The sequence below is a fragment of the Drosophila arizonae genome, chromosome 2 (assembly GCF_054131065.1).
Source record: "Drosophila arizonae isolate 15081-1271.41 chromosome 2, UAZ_ARI_1.0, whole genome shotgun sequence".
In the NCBI taxonomy this organism is placed as follows: domain Eukaryota; kingdom Metazoa; phylum Arthropoda; class Insecta; order Diptera; family Drosophilidae; genus Drosophila; species Drosophila arizonae.
Genome location: NC_142922.1, coordinates 20,717,691 through 20,734,616, shown reverse-complemented (window position 1 = coordinate 20,734,616; position 16,926 = coordinate 20,717,691). Strand labels below are relative to the sequence as shown.

At 40.7% G+C, this 16,926-nt stretch overlaps 6 protein-coding genes across 6 annotated transcripts; 4 read left to right on the top strand and 2 right to left on the bottom strand.

Moving 5' to 3' along the window:
- Window positions 1–1,106: 1,106 nt before the first annotated feature.
- LOC108620717 (chymotrypsin-1) lies at window positions 1,107–2,118 on the bottom strand. The gene has a single exon (XM_018017643.2). It carries the CDS (start codon window positions 2,052–2,054, stop codon window positions 1,245–1,247), a length of 810 nt encoding a protein of 269 aa, XP_017873132.1. The 5' UTR covers window positions 2,055–2,118; the 3' UTR covers window positions 1,107–1,244.
- A 726-nt stretch (window positions 2,119–2,844) lies between these two features.
- Window positions 2,845–3,812, top strand: LOC108620712 (chymotrypsin-1). Its single transcript, XM_018017637.2, has one exon. The coding sequence runs from the start codon at window positions 2,879–2,881 to the stop codon at window positions 3,740–3,742; it is 864 nt and encodes a 287-aa protein (XP_017873126.1). The 5' UTR covers window positions 2,845–2,878; the 3' UTR covers window positions 3,743–3,812.
- A 94-nt stretch (window positions 3,813–3,906) lies between these two features.
- On the top strand, window positions 3,907–5,791 carry LOC108620716 (chymotrypsin-2). Its single transcript, XM_018017642.2, has 2 exons — window positions 3,907–4,120; window positions 5,050–5,791. Exons 1-2 carry the CDS (start codon window positions 3,936–3,938, stop codon window positions 5,678–5,680), a joined length of 816 nt encoding a protein of 271 aa, XP_017873131.1. The 5' UTR covers window positions 3,907–3,935; the 3' UTR covers window positions 5,681–5,791.
- Window positions 5,792–5,943: 152 nt separating this feature from the next.
- Window positions 5,944–7,938, top strand: LOC108620715 (chymotrypsin-1). The gene has a single exon (XM_018017641.2). It carries the CDS (start codon window positions 6,924–6,926, stop codon window positions 7,740–7,742), a length of 819 nt encoding a protein of 272 aa, XP_017873130.1. The 5' UTR covers window positions 5,944–6,923; the 3' UTR covers window positions 7,743–7,938.
- Window positions 7,939–9,565: 1,627 nt separating this feature from the next.
- On the top strand, window positions 9,566–10,629 carry LOC108620714 (chymotrypsin-2). Its single transcript, XM_018017640.2, has one exon. It carries the CDS (start codon window positions 9,609–9,611, stop codon window positions 10,446–10,448), a length of 840 nt encoding a protein of 279 aa, XP_017873129.1. The 5' UTR covers window positions 9,566–9,608; the 3' UTR covers window positions 10,449–10,629.
- Window positions 10,630–10,895: 266 nt separating this feature from the next.
- On the bottom strand, window positions 10,896–12,298 carry TwdlW (TweedleW). Its single transcript, XM_018017635.2, has 2 exons — window positions 12,148–12,298; window positions 10,896–12,028 (listed from the first exon to the last, which is right to left on the bottom strand). Exons 1-2 carry the CDS (start codon window positions 12,160–12,162, stop codon window positions 11,060–11,062), a joined length of 984 nt encoding a protein of 327 aa, XP_017873124.1. The 5' UTR covers window positions 12,163–12,298; the 3' UTR covers window positions 10,896–11,059.
- Window positions 12,299–16,926: the final 4,628 nt, after the last annotated feature.

The following is a 16,926-nucleotide window of genomic DNA, read 5'->3' as shown; positions in this document are numbered from 1 at the left end:
CAAGTTTGCCAGCTCCTTCCTGCCGGCCTTCTGTAAAATTGCGGATATCGATGTTGAAAATGGATTTAGCATACTTTTGGGCGTGGCATTGGACATTGTGGTAAGACGAGTCGGGTCTTTCACAAGGAATAATTTTGACTATAATGAAGAAAAGGCGATAAAAGTCCTTAAAGTCTTCTAAACAATGAAACAATAGTGCATTGGAGCAGTCCAAATTTGAGAGCTTAAGACTAGGCTAGAAGTATGTAATGGTGCCAAAACTATTAATATACATTTAGGCACTCCTGAAACCCCTTTCTGATTATAGTTTCCAAATTCTGCCCATTTGGGAGTTATATGAGTTATATGGTTATTCAGTCTGTCCTTGGTATGGAATAACAGCTAAAACACAGTTAAATAACTTGCGTGCTCGTCTGAAGAAGATCATAAGGGTCCATAAGTACACGATATCCAGGGATATTGAAGGGAGCCTTAAGGTGCTTTGGGACAGCAAAAAATATCTCGAGATATATATGGTATTTTTGTTTAGATTAAGCTTCCCAATATGAAGCTACTCTGTAAAGATATCATAATATAAAAATCTAAAAGATTATCTGGGGTAGCCTAATTATCATTTCCATAACGAAAGGAATTTTCGGCTACAGTTTCTGTTTAGTGAAAAGATATATTTTAAGTAAATACTACAAATTTAAAAATTGGATTAGACGCGTTTAATTAAAATAATATTACACATTTATTCAAAATAAAGAACATGAATTGTTTTAAAATTTATTTTCATTTATTTAAAATTTTTTAAGCCAAGCAATCCTCTTATGAAATAAATATACACTGCAAGAAGTGTGCAATGGAATTTTTCATATTCTTTAAAATGAGCAACATTTCCTTATTGAGCTTCAGCGACCCAGTCATAGGTAAGGAACTGTATCGAGTTCACATAAAGATAAAGTGATTACCAAGTCAGGGGCTAAATACTTCATAAAAGTAAACAAGCCGCAATATCCTAAACACACACATCAGATATTAATTAATAATATTTATGAAGCCACAAAATAAAAACAAACAGCTCGGCAGTCAGCGCCAATAATTGTTCAATGAAAACAAACTCATAAATTCAAAAGGGAATATCCATTTTTTCCAAGAGAACTTTAAACTGGCCACGAATGCAATTAAAACATGTATTGTGCAATTATATATTATCTAATGTATATCGTATATATATAGACCGATATAGGCAATGAGTCGGCTCAATTGACGCGCTGCTTGCAACGGGACATGGTGCGGCGTATCCAGTCAGCGTAGTAGACCGTGCTGGCGTGCATATCCGGCTTGCCTACGGCGCACGGGGCGCCCCAGTTCAGCACGCCCACCACTTTGCCCTCCCACGTGAGGGGTCCGCCGGAGTCGCCGTTGCAGGCGCCCTCGCCCTCCTTCGTAAAGGTGCACATATGGCCTATGTCGACGCCATCCGTGTAATCCCAGGCGGCACGGCAGTCGCCGTGATCGATTACAGTTAGGTTGATGGTCTGCAATCGCTCCACGGCTGGGAAATTGAGCTGCGGCGAGCCCCAGCCGGTGAGCGTAACTGTAGCACCGACTGGCGGATACTCTGTACTCAGCTCTGCAATTTGTGTGCGCTCGTTGAACACAATCGACTTATTCAAGTGGAGCAGGCCAATGTCATTCGCATATTCGGCTGGAATGTCGTACAGGCAATGCACGAAGGCCTCGTCCACATAGTGCATCTGGCCGGGCACAAGTCTGTCATTGGTGCCCACCACAATGCGCAGCTCGTCGATGGGGAAATCCAATGCACAATGGCCGGCCGTAAGGATCCAGCGCTCATCGATGATCACTCCGCCGCAGATATTGGTTTGCCAGCTCGTTTGTATCGAGACCTGATAAGGCACCGCCCCCTCCTCTGCCTCCTGGCCGCCGACTATGCGATTGCCATATGCCTGTGGATATTTATGATGGATACGCTTAGCCCAGCTGACGTCAATGGAACTGCCCAGCAGCAGACAAAGGCACAGCCAAGACGCGTTCAGTGCAGTCATGGCGATCGACGATGGAAACTACGTGTGAACTGCAATTAATGACCAGCAATGAAAAACTAAAAGTATTTACTCGAAGCTTTTATATCGGCTAGGTACACTCGGAAAAATAGGGCTATCAAATCATATATTCGGAATCTCTTAAATTACGAATTTTTTTGGCTTAGTAGAAATATAATCCGTTTCATTATCTCTATAATCCTGGTTTTACCTCATTGCTTAAAGAACAATATAAATTTAATATATTTGCGAAGACTGAAAGCTCAAATTGTAATGCTACTCTCCGAGATCATCGAATAATTCTGATTACTATATCTAATATCCGATTCGACTTATTCTAACAATATGAATATGATCTATGTATAGACCCAACGATAATTGCAGAGCATACACCCAATTTGAGCTCTCAGTCTATCCTAGTGTTTCTCTCAGTGTAGCCCTTTATTGCACCTGGAAAGTTTTTGGCACAGTGGCTATCGCGGAATGTGTGGCTAAAGCAACAAACTGGTCAAATCTTTATGAATGTAAATAAAGTCCATATCAGTTTGCATATCTTTACGATGAGCTGGATAAAACCCGCACGGTAAATGCGTTCGATTGGAGGGTCTATAAACTGGGCGGAGATACGACTGTGGGCTAAAGGGACGGGGCGGGGGCCCCGGGTGCAGCACATCATGTCCGCCTGCACCAGGGGCAATTAGTGGACAAAACTTATCGTCCCGCCATTGGCCATAAAGAAGTCATAACCCAGCGATAAGCCATAGCCGATGTGTAATTCCAGAGCTGATCGTGAATGAGTTTCAGTTTCAGTTCAATACTTCACATCAATGGCGTCGACTTCGAGATCAGCTTGGCCGCTCAGCGTCTATCTCTGCCTCTGTCTCTGTCTCGCTGCTGAGGGGCTGCGTCTGCGTGGACAGCAGCTGCTGCCAGGCGAGGCAGCCGAGGGGATGCAGCTGCACTCCAATCCGAGACTTATCCAGGGGCGCGTGGTGGGTGGACAGCAGGCACCGATGGGCACTTGGCCCTGGATTGTCTCGCTGCAGAATCAGTTCGGGTTCCCCTTCTGCAGCGGCGTCATCATCGATGACTATTGGATTCTGACCGCGGCCAGCTGCGTGTCCGGCTTGCGTCCACGCAACTTGGTTGCCATAGCGGGCACTGTCAGCTCCTGGAACAACACGGCGCCGGGCTACTATGTGGACCAGATACACGTCCATTGCAACTTTGATAAGCCGCTTTATCACAACGACATTGCGCTGCTGCACTTGACGGGGGCCATCGAGTACAATGCGCATGTGGCCAAGGTAACGCTCTCGGAGATCGATGAGCTGCAGGATGGCGAGCGGCTGACCTTTGCAGGCTGGGGCACCGAATGGGCCGGTGGCACCAACTCGCAGTACTTGCTGCAGTCGCAGGGCAATTATTTGCCCGTGACCGAGTGCCGCAAGGTGCTGCAAAACGACGACGACGTGGATCTGGGTCATGTGTGCGTCAAGATGGAGGCGGGCAAGGGCGTCTGCCATGGCGACTCCGGCGGTCCACTGGTCAACGCCCAGCAGCAGCTGGTGGGCATCGGCAATTGGGGCGTACCCTGTGGCCTCGGCTATCCGGATGTCTACAGTCGCGTGGCCTTCTACAACGATTGGATACGCACCATCACAACAGGCTGCGGCAAGACTAGGCCATAAGTCCATTATCAGCTCTTGATTTCTAGTTGCCTCAATAAAAGTTATGGGATTTTCATGTATCGAACAACAATTGGTTTTATTCTGATTGATATTAGGCCAACTTTATGGCGGGTCATTAATATCCAAGGCATTGCTTAGCTGCTTGCCATTGGGCCAACCTTTAGATCAGTCCACTTTCAACTGAGCTGCTAACATGTCTTACCACACCGGAGTATCGCTCTCCTTGCTAATGCTGCTGCTGTCCTGCTCGCAAGGAGCAGATCAGCGTCGCGTCTTCCCATCGAGGCCTGCGTCCGCCTTCAGTTCTCGCATTGTCGGCGGCGAACAGGTGGCCTTGGGTGCTGCACCCTATCAGGTCTCCGTACAGAATATGTTCGGGTACATACGAATGCATAATAAGTTATATAACATGTAAAACAAAGCGGATTGTGTGCATCAAGTGGATGTATTGAGAAAGTGAAGTGAATCTAGTGAATTTGATAAATAATAAAAAAATAAAAATAACAATAATACTAATAATACTAATAAATTAATAAATATTAACACATGAATAAAGACCAACCGAGAAAAGATAAATTTAATGACAATAATATAAATAATATCAATATGGTGAACAGTTTTGAGCAATTATATATTGTGATAAAAGTATTGCTATAAATACATATATATAATAAATAAATAATTGGATAATCTAAATATAAATAATAGAAAGAAAAAAAATTTGGATAAAATATGGGAAAACCTTCCAATTTAGAGTTACAATAAAATATACAAGCTCATACACATTAACTCTGAAGCACAGCTTCGAGATAGAACTACATATCCTTGACGGCAAGCCAACATCACGCATCCTAACTAAAATTCTAGTCTAATATTTAGGTTTACTTTGTGCAGTAGCAAAACAAAATAATCAAAAATATCCTCTTTTATTACACTCATTTACCTAAATAAAATTTTGGATAAAGCTATATCACTTAACTTAAAAAGATCGGAATTAGTTTTTCTGAAGTTAACAGCATATCATTTATGTAGTTTATCTGAAACTTTGAAGGGTTCTTTTTATAAACCGAAGTCTATAAAATAGGAAATTTAGGGCATGCTACTTTTTATATAAATATGTTGTAACATTAACATTGTTAAAATTATTACAATGCATGAAATTGCAATTTTTATATAAAACAGAATGGGATTGAACATGCTAAATACAATGTAGCTTTAATCTGATTTTTATTGACCTTGCCCTTAACCTTATATAACCAAGTAAACCCAAGCATAACCCAGCCTAATTGCTCGCCCATCTCTTGCAGCAATCACATGTGTGGCGGCGTCATCATACACGATCAGTACATCCTGACCGCGGCCAGTTGCCTGGCGGGCATGCGCAAGAACAACGTAAAGGTCGTGATGAGCACCAATGAATGGGCAGGTCCAGCCTGGGAGTATTATGTGGAGGATATCATACTGCACTGCAAATTCGATCAGCCGCTGTACCATAATGATATCGCGTTGATCAAGATGCAAACGCTGGTCGCTTACGACGAGGTCACGCAGAACATTACGATCGCCGCTGTAGACGATCTGGTCGAGGGCGAGAAGCTGACAATGACGGGCTGGGGCCTCGACGAGACGAGCGGCGAACTTGTCGACAATCTGAAGCAACTCGAGCTGACCTATGTGCCGACAGCTCGCTGTAACTCCACCTATTTCCAAACACCCGACCTGGATATCGGACACCTGTGTGCCGTGGGCAAGGTAGGTGCCGGCGCCTGTCACGGCGACCACGGCGGTCCACTGGTCGATTCCAAGGGTCGTCTCGTGGGCATTGGCAACTGGGGCGTGCCTTGTGGCCACGGCTACCCAGATGTCTTTGCGCGTGTCAGCTACTATCACGACTGGATTCAGAGCACGATCAAGGGCTGTGCTATTAAACTACCGTAAGTCATGTCCGTAATCTTGGCCAGACGTCTGGATGATGGTATCGCTGTAATCATTGGACTCTTGCACCCACATTAACATTTTGCTTGCTTACAATACAATCAATGAAAGAAATGTTTGGAAATTGTTTTTTTTTTTATCTTTTCAAATATACTGTGAGAATAATTTGACTTAGACAAATAATAGAAACAACATTTGAATCAGGATAAACCGTATAGTATTGAGTACTCTAAGTAATATATAGTAGAGTCCGACATGACTTTTATCAAAAAAGTTATGATTTTTAAATTAATATTAATTGGAGGAAATTCATTTTACATTTTAAAAAGTGAATGAATTCCAGTTTGAATATGACTAATTTTTTATACCTATTGGGACTCTGTAAAATAGGCACAAATTCTTATAAGAGGACCATTAAGTAAATGAGTCTTATACTACTTACAGACAAAATCCTCTAAAAATAAAAGATATAATTTTCTTTCGAGACTTGAGATTTATCGATTGAAATTGACAGAATTTGCCTCAACCCCAAATTCCATAATATTTAGTTTGGCTTTCGTTAATCATTTATATTAATCATTGATTTTGAATCATTTTATTTTTATTTTAATTTTTTTTTTTTTTTTTTGAGTAAACTATGGACTGCGTGACTTATGTGGCAATGATTTGACAACTGTCAAGAAATTAATGTTTTTAAATATATATGGAATATATCGATCTTTAAACCTTTAGCTAATCAAGTTAGAAATATAGACTACAATCTTTTGGAACAGTGTAGCTTTTGCTCGATTGATTTGTGTTTGAGTGGGCAATGATTTAGGAATAATTAAGACTAAGTACATATTATTATTGCTTTTTATTGTCTGCTGTGAAATGGAGAGTTCCGGAGGTGGCGTCTATCGACGTGTGCGCAACTGAGATTGCCTGTCGATCAAAGTTCGCTAACGCGGCGTATGAGTAATTTGTTGTCGATTCGCTACCAGTCAACCAACTGATTGGAGGTACTTTTCCGCCTAGCTAGAATTTCGAATTTCATGCTTATCAGCTTGTTGGCTATGGTAATGTCACTTGCGGAACTTACTAGGAATCGAGTCTGAGTCTCTTATCTGAAAGATTCGCGTATTCAAAGAAAGCTGACTGCCGATAAGGGCAACAGGTAGCCGACTATAAAAGGAAAACCAGACAGCGGAATCTTCACAATTCGAAATTGAAATTCGCGTAACGCAAACCCAAACAGAGTGTTAAAATGAAGTTCCTCATCTTGGTCAGCGCATTGCTGATCTTTGCCCAGTGTGGATTCGCACGCCACGTGAGGTTGGCCCGTAAGCTGAGCCGTCAGCTGGATTTGGACGTGGTGCGACCCGAGTCGCGCATCGTTGGTGGCACAGATGCACCCGAGGGCTGGGCCCCCTACCAAGTCTCCATCATGAACACCTTCGGCGAGCATGTATGCGGTGGCAGCATCATTGGGCAGCATTGGATACTAACAGCTGCCCATTGCCTGGAGTGGCCCATTCAATACCTGAAGATCGTGACTGGCACCAATGACTACACAAAGCCCGGCGCTGAGCATCTGGTGGATGCGGCCGCGAAGCACAGCAGCCACGACAAGCCAATGTACCACAACGACATCGCACTTATACACACAGCCACGCCCATTGTCTTCAACAATCGCACACAGCCCATCCAATTGGCCAGCAAGCAGAGCTTGAAGACGGGCGATAAGGTTACCTTAAGCGGCTGGGGCAGTCCCCGCGCCTGGGGACGTTATGTAACCCAGCTGCAGAAGATCGATCTGGCGTATTTGGAGCGCGACAGGTGCAGGACCCAGGTGCGCAATGCTAGCTGGGTGGGCGATGGACACATCTGCAGCTTCACAAAGGAGGGCGAAGGATCCTGCCATGGCGATTCGGGTGGCCCCCTCGTCGATGCGAATCAAATATTGGTGGGCGTGGTCAACTGGGGTGAGGCCTGTGCTTTGGGCTATCCGGATGTGTATGCCTCAGTGGCCTATTACCTAGACTGGATTAAGAAGACGAAGGTCGAGCTGGAAAAGTCCCTTTAGAATGATTAGGAGAAGACGTCAAAGCATGTCGAACAAAGCCAACAGGCGAATAGAAGCCAAACCGAACAAAAATATATATATGTACCTACAAATATAACCAGAAGACTATAGACGATAAGTCCAAACACTGTACATTTTTATCACGCATATATCGCAAAAATATAAAATATTTATGAACAAATTATGAACCTATAAAGATGTCCATTATTTCTTTATCACTTTATGAACCTGTTTTTTGGACAGTTGAAAAGGAACAGCCTATGGAAATTCCGAATGTGCGAATTTTTTAGTCATAAAATTGAAATTGACGACGCATGGCTGATCGTCCAATGAGTCAATTTGTTGTCTATTCTTAGCCAAGTCGGCAGCTGTTAGGCAATCATTGCCTGATAAGCCTACTAAGTAGTTATCATCCAATTTCTAATAAACAATAAAAATATATTTATCAAGAGTTGCCAAAAAAACAAAAAGAAATAGCTAGGCAGACTTTGATTAGAATTCAATTCTTAAAAAGTAATTGCTATTACTTAATAATAATTTTGATTATGCTCAGATTAAAGAGGAGTTTGGTAATTCTCCAGTAAATGTTCGTTGTAACATTAATATATTCAGAGATATTCGGATAGAGAGATCTTTCCCAAGTCAGATTCATCTAATTGAATTTTTAGCTGCAAGCACAAATTGCGAACCCAAAGGTCCTGTTGGAAAGGTTCTTTATGATTTTTTTGGTACAGCAGTCGAAATGTTGACAACCCAGAATATAATGAGTTAAGTGCATGCTTCAACTTCAACTGCCAAGTCTCATAACAAAAAGCTAATGCAGTCCATTTGGTGGTATCAATTCGGAGGGATCTACCATGAGCTGCTTCAACATGACGAAACTATCAGAAAGGAACCTTATCGACAAGAATTGATATCATCGAGCTGCGCATTAAAAATCAAAACCCAGAAAAATACTTGAAAAACTAAGCTTCCTATATGATAATGTTGATTAACATGTTGATAGAGCCCCGAATCAAGAGATTATACAAGAGCTTTAATGGTATATTTCTGCACATTAAAATTAAACAGTTTTTCTTAAATATTCATTAAGGTGACTTATAGCCTCAGCAAATAGAGAACTGTGAAGAAGTTAGAAAATTAATAATTCAGGACAAAAAGAAGCTGTTCGATTTCAATGAAACATTATTTTGAAATTCTAGAATATGTATGGTTTGTAGCTAAGAAAAGCTAAGCTGAGTTTCATGAAACATACATATGTTTCACTAATACATACAAATACTACTTCGAGAAACAACTATAGTAGAATCCGGGTATAACGACTCCGCTTATAGCGTCCGTATGGCTAATGCGATGAAAATTCTGGCCCCCAGATAAACTTATATGTTCAAACTTAACCATATAAGTCTTCCGGGTATAACGACAGTCCCTTGAATGTTCTACTGTTACTACATGTTTCACAGTTAAAATACATTTAGACTACTTATAAAATCTACATGACAATGACACATGAGACCTTGAGCTACTCTATTATGCCAACTTCTACTCAAAATAGCAACCCAAGCACCAAGGCTGACGCTCTTTAAATTACTATCTCTAGATTATTAGAAATCCCGTTGCGAATACGCCATAAGAAACTTCGAGTGGCGGCAATCAAAGCAGAGCTGACTCTATTGGGAATGCTATTGGGGAATGCTCGTGAATGTCTGTCTCCGCCCTCGTGCTCGCAGCGTGAGCAGTGGTTGGCTTATCAGCACAGACCTGCTTAATGCGGGGAAATCTAGGGCTTACGTGACAAGCATGTCAAAGCTGAACTTGAAGAAGCCATAAAAGCAACAGCCTGTTGCATGCCACACACCATTTGCAATGTTTTTCCCGCTGCTCTTAGTAAACCTCCTCGTAGCTGGTGTGCGGCTGGAGGAGCAGTTGCTCTATCCGCCACAGTTCACCAGGGAGCGCATTGTGGGCGGCGAGGATGCGCCCGAGGGCATGGCACCCTATCAAATTTCCCTCCAGAGCGCGACAAGCGGGCAGCACTCGTGTGGCGGCGCCATCATTGAGGAACGTTGGATTCTGACTGCGGCTCACTGCATCCATGGCAAAACGCCCGAAGCCTTTCGAGTGCTCGCAGGCACCCAGGACCTGAAGAAGAATGTTTCCCGGTACTACTACGTGGACAGAATCCTCGAGCACTGCGACTACGAGCCACGCAAGTATCGCAACGACATTGCGCTGCTGCATCTGAACGAATCGATTGTCTTCGACAATGCCACACAGCCTGTGCAGCTGGGCCACGAGCCGCTGATGCCAGGTGACTGGCTCCTGCTCACTGGCTGGGGCACCCTGTCGCTGGGCGGGGAGGTGCCCGCCAAGCTGCAACGCCTGGAGGTGGAGTATGTGCCCTTCGAAGAGTGCCGCCTGGCGCATGGCAACAGCAGCCATGTGGACATTGGCCACGTCTGCACCTACAACGACAAGGGGCGTGGCGCCTGTCACGGCGACTCGGGCGGCCCACTGGTGCATAACGGCAAACTCGTCGCCCTGGTCAATTGGGGCATGCCCTGCGCCAGAGGCAAGCCGGATGCCAGCGCCAGCATTGCCTACTATCACGACTTCATACGCACCCATCTCAGTCTGCATGAGGCGGCGGCAGCGGCAGGAACTGAGGAGCTGGCAGCTTGGAGGAGTAAATCACATTGTCATTAATCCAGGCATCGGTAGAGATCCACCGTTCTACAGAGATTGAGGAAATGTCGAATGAAATCTTGGCTTGGTCTAAAGATGTCTTTTAATAAAGCTGACTATATGGACTGACGAAAGACCACACAAGTTTCTTCTATTCTATTCTAGATAGCTAAAACAGATATATGAATAAATCCAAAATTAAAATAATAATAATAATAATAATACTATTTTGAATCCTTACTTTATTTTTATCTATCACTAATCGTACGGATGCTATAAGCGGAGTCGATATAACTGGATTCTACTATATATCCTTTACGTGATCAGCCAATCCTTCTTCTGTCTCTTAGATACCAATTCTCTTTTTTCAATGGTTTCAAGGTAATAACAACTTTAAAGCTTTGCTTTGATTAAAAATAATTAGATTTTGTTTCAGAAATTGAAGTTTTCTAAAATTCAGTAAGTTAATTTTTTTTTTTTTCAATAAAAAATTTTTAATACGGATTGGTTACAGGATGTACTTAAACAACTATAAATTCACTTATAAACTTAGACAACAATAAAATGCGAGAGTTCAACGGGGATGTGGACGAACTAACTAAGATTCGCAATGGGTGAGCAATGAAGATACTTTAGAACTGATTCGAGGGCAGATAGTGATTGTTGATTGGCCCGTTGCCAATGAGGTTGCCATTGAGGTTGCCATTGATGGTGCCACTCAGGTTAGCGCTGCCACTGATATCGTTGGACTGCTGCTGCTGTTGTTGCTGTTGCTGCTGCTGCTGCTGCTCCTCCTCCTCCTCTTCGGGTGCGTCCAGAGAGCCAACGACGGAGGTGATTGGCGCCAAGCCCTCGTCGGTGATGGTGGAGCTGCCGCCCAGAGCATCGTATTGGGTCTGGATCTGGCGCTGGGCATTGAGCGCCTCCTCCGGAGTGCGGTACTTGATGAAGAACACCTCTGGCTTGTTGATGTGCTGTGGCGCCTCGGCAATGGCGTCCTGCAGATCGGCGGCCGTTGTCTTCTTGGCCAGCACATAGACCACAGTTTTCTCCTGCTTTAGGCTCTTGGCCAGATTCAGGGCAGCCGCGCGATTCGTCTGGGCGGGCGTCTTCACGAACAGCACGTTGTAGTGGTTGCGTGGCTGCTGGTTCAGCTGCTGGAGCTCATCCTGAATCTCGTCATCAGACTCCTCGGGTGCCGTGTGAATGAAGAAGTTCTTGGTGACGATTGGCTTCTTGGGAATGCGAACGCGTGGACGCGAACGACGCGTCTGCTGCAGCGGCGCCGTCTGGAAGTTCACTGGGAAGTTGGAGGGCATGGGGAAGGGAGCGGGCAGACGCTGAGGCTGCGAGTGGTACTGCTGGCCCACAGGTGGCAGATACGGCAGTGGCACGGCTAGAGGCGGCAGCACTGGGTGCGATGAGTGCGACTGCTGCGACTGTTGCTGCTGCAGCTGCTGGTTAAGCAAATGAGCCACAACAGTTGGCTGTTGCTGTTGCTGTTGCTGCTGCTGCTGCTGCTGCTGCTGGCGGTAGTTGTAGCCCTGCTGCGTGAGGCTGATGTCGGCACGGGCCAAGGCCAAAGCGGCCACAAGAATGGTCTAAAGAGGAGAGAAGAAGTTTGGTTTAAGCACTGATAATCCATGAGATATATACATATGATATATATATGTATGTATATATATTTTTGAATGTCCAGTTAAATCCATTGAAAACGCACCACAAATATCTTCATGCTGCTGCTTGGGACTTAGTTAGTTGCACACGCTGTGGCTCTGGCTGCTCTCTAGCTGGCTGTGGGTCAAGTGGTTGTGATGATGGGTCAAGCGCTGACAACGCCTTTTATACGCGGCCAAGCTGTGCGCCAACAAGTTTATAATCGGAAACAAATAATGAAACAGCAGCAACGGCAGTCACAATCAAAAATAAAAATAAAGAAAACAAAAAAAAAATAGTTGCAACAGTCAACAACATTTCATATGCAAACAGCAAACAAAGAGAGATGGCATGTGTGTGCGTGTGTATGTGAGTGAGCGAGAGGCAGCTAGTAGGGCGTTTGGGTGGCAAGTGGCAGCTGGCAGTTGGGCCTTTTTGTTACGCCTCAAAACAGGCCATTGTTGTGGGCCAACAAATCAAGTGGAGCTCGCTCTGACAATGGACGAAATAAAGTTGTTTGTTGACTTCACCCTTTTACCTTACCCTAGTTTGACATGACATCGAATGAATGGAGCTGCAGGGGCTACGCATCTTCAATATCGTCAAATGTGATAGGGCTGCATTTTAAACAGGAGTAATAGTGGTAAAACTTTCGAGATAAGATCCAACATGTTAACAGTTAACAGCAGCTGAGTGGGGTTTAATTTAGCTTACAAATTAGATAGAATAATATTTGCTAAAGCAAATTTAATTTAATTAAATTAATATTACTTAAATTTCAAGAATTTTTATTTACAAACATGTGAAACTGAAGTCTGAACTTGATTTCATTTCAGTTTTGATTTTATAGCTTACATTTTATGTTATTTCTTATTCGTCTCTTAGTGAATTTATGCAATGATCGTCTTGTCTTTCGTTCTATCTATCTGAATGAATTTCATTTTTTTTTTTTTCAATGAATTTCATTGCTACTGTCGATATAAACAAGAGAAATTCAGAAATTCATGCCGTAGTGGCTAGCACCACAAATAAACCAATCCATTAAATGGCCTCTCCATTGGCGAGAAACAAAAGATATTTTCTCATTAATTTAAGTATTCTCGGACTATGCATAAATAAATAATTAAGTTAATTGTTACCTATTATTGTGAATGGCTATAGTCTTTGTCTAAAAGAACACTACAGAAGACCACTTGGCAAGCATTCATAACAGATAACTATTTAATAGATGTCTAGTCCCGTTAGAGAATTCATCTCACAAAATAAAAATAAATAATTCAAAAAAATATACATAAATAATTTTTTTGTAAATAATCATTTTGAGAATATATTCACATTAAATATGTTTTATGTTTCTATGATTATTTTTATTATTATTATTTTTTTTTCACAAAATCAATTTACTATCTATTGATAAAAAACCATTAAAAATTTCTTGACCTTGATTTTGTTTTATTTTCTGGAAGAAAAATTAATTTACTATACCAATAACATTTTAGTAAAGTTTATTAAGCACAAATCTAGTATAAACATATTCTAAACATATTTATAGAATTTAGAATTAGTTTTATTCATGGTCTAAATGATAAAATATTCCGTTCACATTCCGATGAAATATAAATATTCAAGACTTTAATTTTTTAGCTCTCGTTATATTTAAAGGTTTAGATATAAGTATATACATACATACATATATATTCGTTCATACATATATACGCGATTTTAGATACATATTTATGTTGTTTTTTTTTTTTTTTTTTTTTTACAATCCATTGTTTTATATATAGAGCGTGTCCAAAACTTCACCTAACAAAAGAACACGCTATAGAGCAAATATTTTGCCAAAAATTTTTATTAATTTTATTTAATTATGGCAAAGACAAAATAATAAATCTAAAAAGACAAAGGGAAACAAAAGGTGTTAAACAAATCATAAATGCTAAGGAAAATAATAAACTTTGCATTGTGTTGGAATTATTTGCATTGAAGTTGAATGACTTAGGCATTTGTCATGCAAATATTACGACGAGGCTACAATCGGTTGGTTACAATCGATCTATCCGATCGAACCGACTGTACTAGCTGGAAGCGTAAGAGGCCAAAATGCCAATGCGTGAATGTGAATGCAAATGCAAATGGAATGGGTATGGGGTTTTGGGATTTGGGCTTTGGGAGACGGCGAAGCCTCCGTATTTTGCGTGCTGTAAAGATAACGTCAAGGTCTAGTTTTTTGTTGTGTGCAGCTATATCGAAACACATATTAAATTTGTCAATTTTAAATGCGCCAAATTGATACAAATGCCCGCATACATATCGTAAATATATATAGCTATACATATATAATCCAAATTCATCTATTAAGCAGTTGCGATACACAAAAGTGAAGGTAAATCACTTTGTCAAATCGAAAGCTCTCGTTTTCAGTTCGGTCTCCGTTTAGTCCCCGTTTAATTCAGTTTAGTTTAGGGCTAAACGGAAATGAGTTGTCATAACGGGCATTATCTAATTAAGCCGGACAGTTATGGTAAATAAATGTGCAGCAGTAAATTTATATGTAATCCAATTATGATAAGGAAAGTCATATTCGTCCCACGCTGCACTCTTAGCCAATGTTGCGCCCCAGTACTAAGCCAAGCATTAAATGGGTCAACTTATGCAAGTGATGCAGTTTCAGCCCTAGCTAGCACCAGATCCACAGATCTACTAATTGTGTCCAACCGGAGCTAAGCAAACAGGTTTCACACTTTCTCACGCCACTGCTCCAGAGGCATGACCCAAAGCGAAGTAGCGAATTGGAAGGGGAAATCGTTTGCTTCACATTTAATAAATATGCAAAAATTAGTAAGAGCGCTCTAGTAAAGCAGTATCCGGCTAGAAGATACCTAGGCTGATTTTACAGCAATTTATAGAAATTTTAAGCATTTTTATTAGAATTTGTAAGCAATAAAATATAAAATATCTTATATTTATTTATAAAGGTTATATACCAAATGGGAAATATCTAGTCCTATATTATGTAAGAAAATTCAATTTAAAATATCAAATTGTATAATATTTCTTTAATAATCATTTGCATATATAGAATATTCTTATATAAAATTATTCTTATCTCAACTCTTCCACCTGCTTATTATTAGAAGAATCTTTCCAAATATATACCCTATATACCCTCTATTCATATATAAATATATTAAAAACTATCTCCGATCGACTTCCGTTCGTAATGTGAAACCGAAGGGATTTGCATTTATTTGGAGTTAAACGCATTTCGCAAATCTTAAATCAAGAGCTGAGTTTATCTGAAAAAAAAAATTAAAACCAAAATATAACACATCATGTTGATAAAATATATATAAAAAGTGAATGCAGCAGGCGCGGCATAAATTTGCATTTTCGTAACAAGCTGTGCTTCTTCTTTTTTATACTTTTTTGTTTAATTTATTAATTTATTGTGTAGCTAACGCTTCACACTGTCAGATTTTGACATTGGCCTTTGTTTGCTGTGGTAATACGACGTGGCTGGGGATTAGACGCATACGCATACGTCGTAGCCGTAGGCATAGGCATGCGTCCAACTAGAGTCTGATTAGGTGCTCGAATGACTAATGCACATTTGATTATTGGCCTCAAAACGATTCCAGATTAATTATACTCTTTACGCTGCATTGACAAATCACACAAAATGCCTAAAACGCGAGCCAAAACGCCGTCTCTAAACATTTAAGCCCCAAAACATTTATGCTAAGTCCCAAAAACGAATCGAGTCGCGTCGAGGCAGCAAGAAATTAATGAATGAATTCAAATTGATTTCATAGACATCGTGTCAGTCACGAAATTTATATATATAAATATATATGGAATTATCTTGTGATTGATTCATTCGCATTTTATATCAATTAAGTGGCTAAGCCTTCAGGCAAAGCTCTATGCCTCACTAAAGGCAGAGAGATCTCTATTTAAATAAGGCTAGTTTCTATTTGCCAGTTATTAATGGATGTTGCCATACGGAGTACTCAGAAGAAACTATGATCAATTACGAGTGTATAAAAATAAGATTACCGTCTTTAATTATAACCTCGTACTGAATATGGAATACGCAAGTGGCTTACATGATCAGGCAAACAGACAGATTATATCGGCTCAGCTTCTATATATTTTGTGAGGTCTGCTAGGTAAAAGTCTAATGATTGAATATATTGATGCTTCAATTCAAATACCACCTCATGCTCCTGTTAGAAGAATTCCTTTGCTGGTAAATATTCGTGAACAAAAAGTGTTGCATACTTTTAGGTAGCTACATTAAGTGGCGCCATCTATATGTCAAGTAGTTGCTTGACCACTGGATTTGAGTTTACAGAAAATTGAATCTAAATGAAATTTAAATATAAGCAAAAATATCAACAGTTTTTAACATGTATATACTTGCACTAGGTAATGCTTAGAGTAATCGAACTGAATAAAGAATATAATAATAATAATAATAATAATAATAATAATAATAATAATAATAATAATAATAATAATAATAATAATAATAATAATGATAATGATAATAATAAATGCGTGTAAAATAGGTCTCCAAGCAAATTTTATAATTTACAAAAAATTGAAATTTTATTTTTATGTTCCCTCACATACATATATACATATGTATGTAAGTTCTCTTTAAGCCTACATATAAATAATAGAAATCTTATTTAACTGGACAAATAGCTTAATATTGGGCTCCATAAACTTGACCACGTTAATTGGTAAATAAAAATCAACAACAAAAATTAATCAGCATTTTGAAAAGAATCAGACTTCATTGCAGCTATATACTTATACTATTTTGGTACCTTAT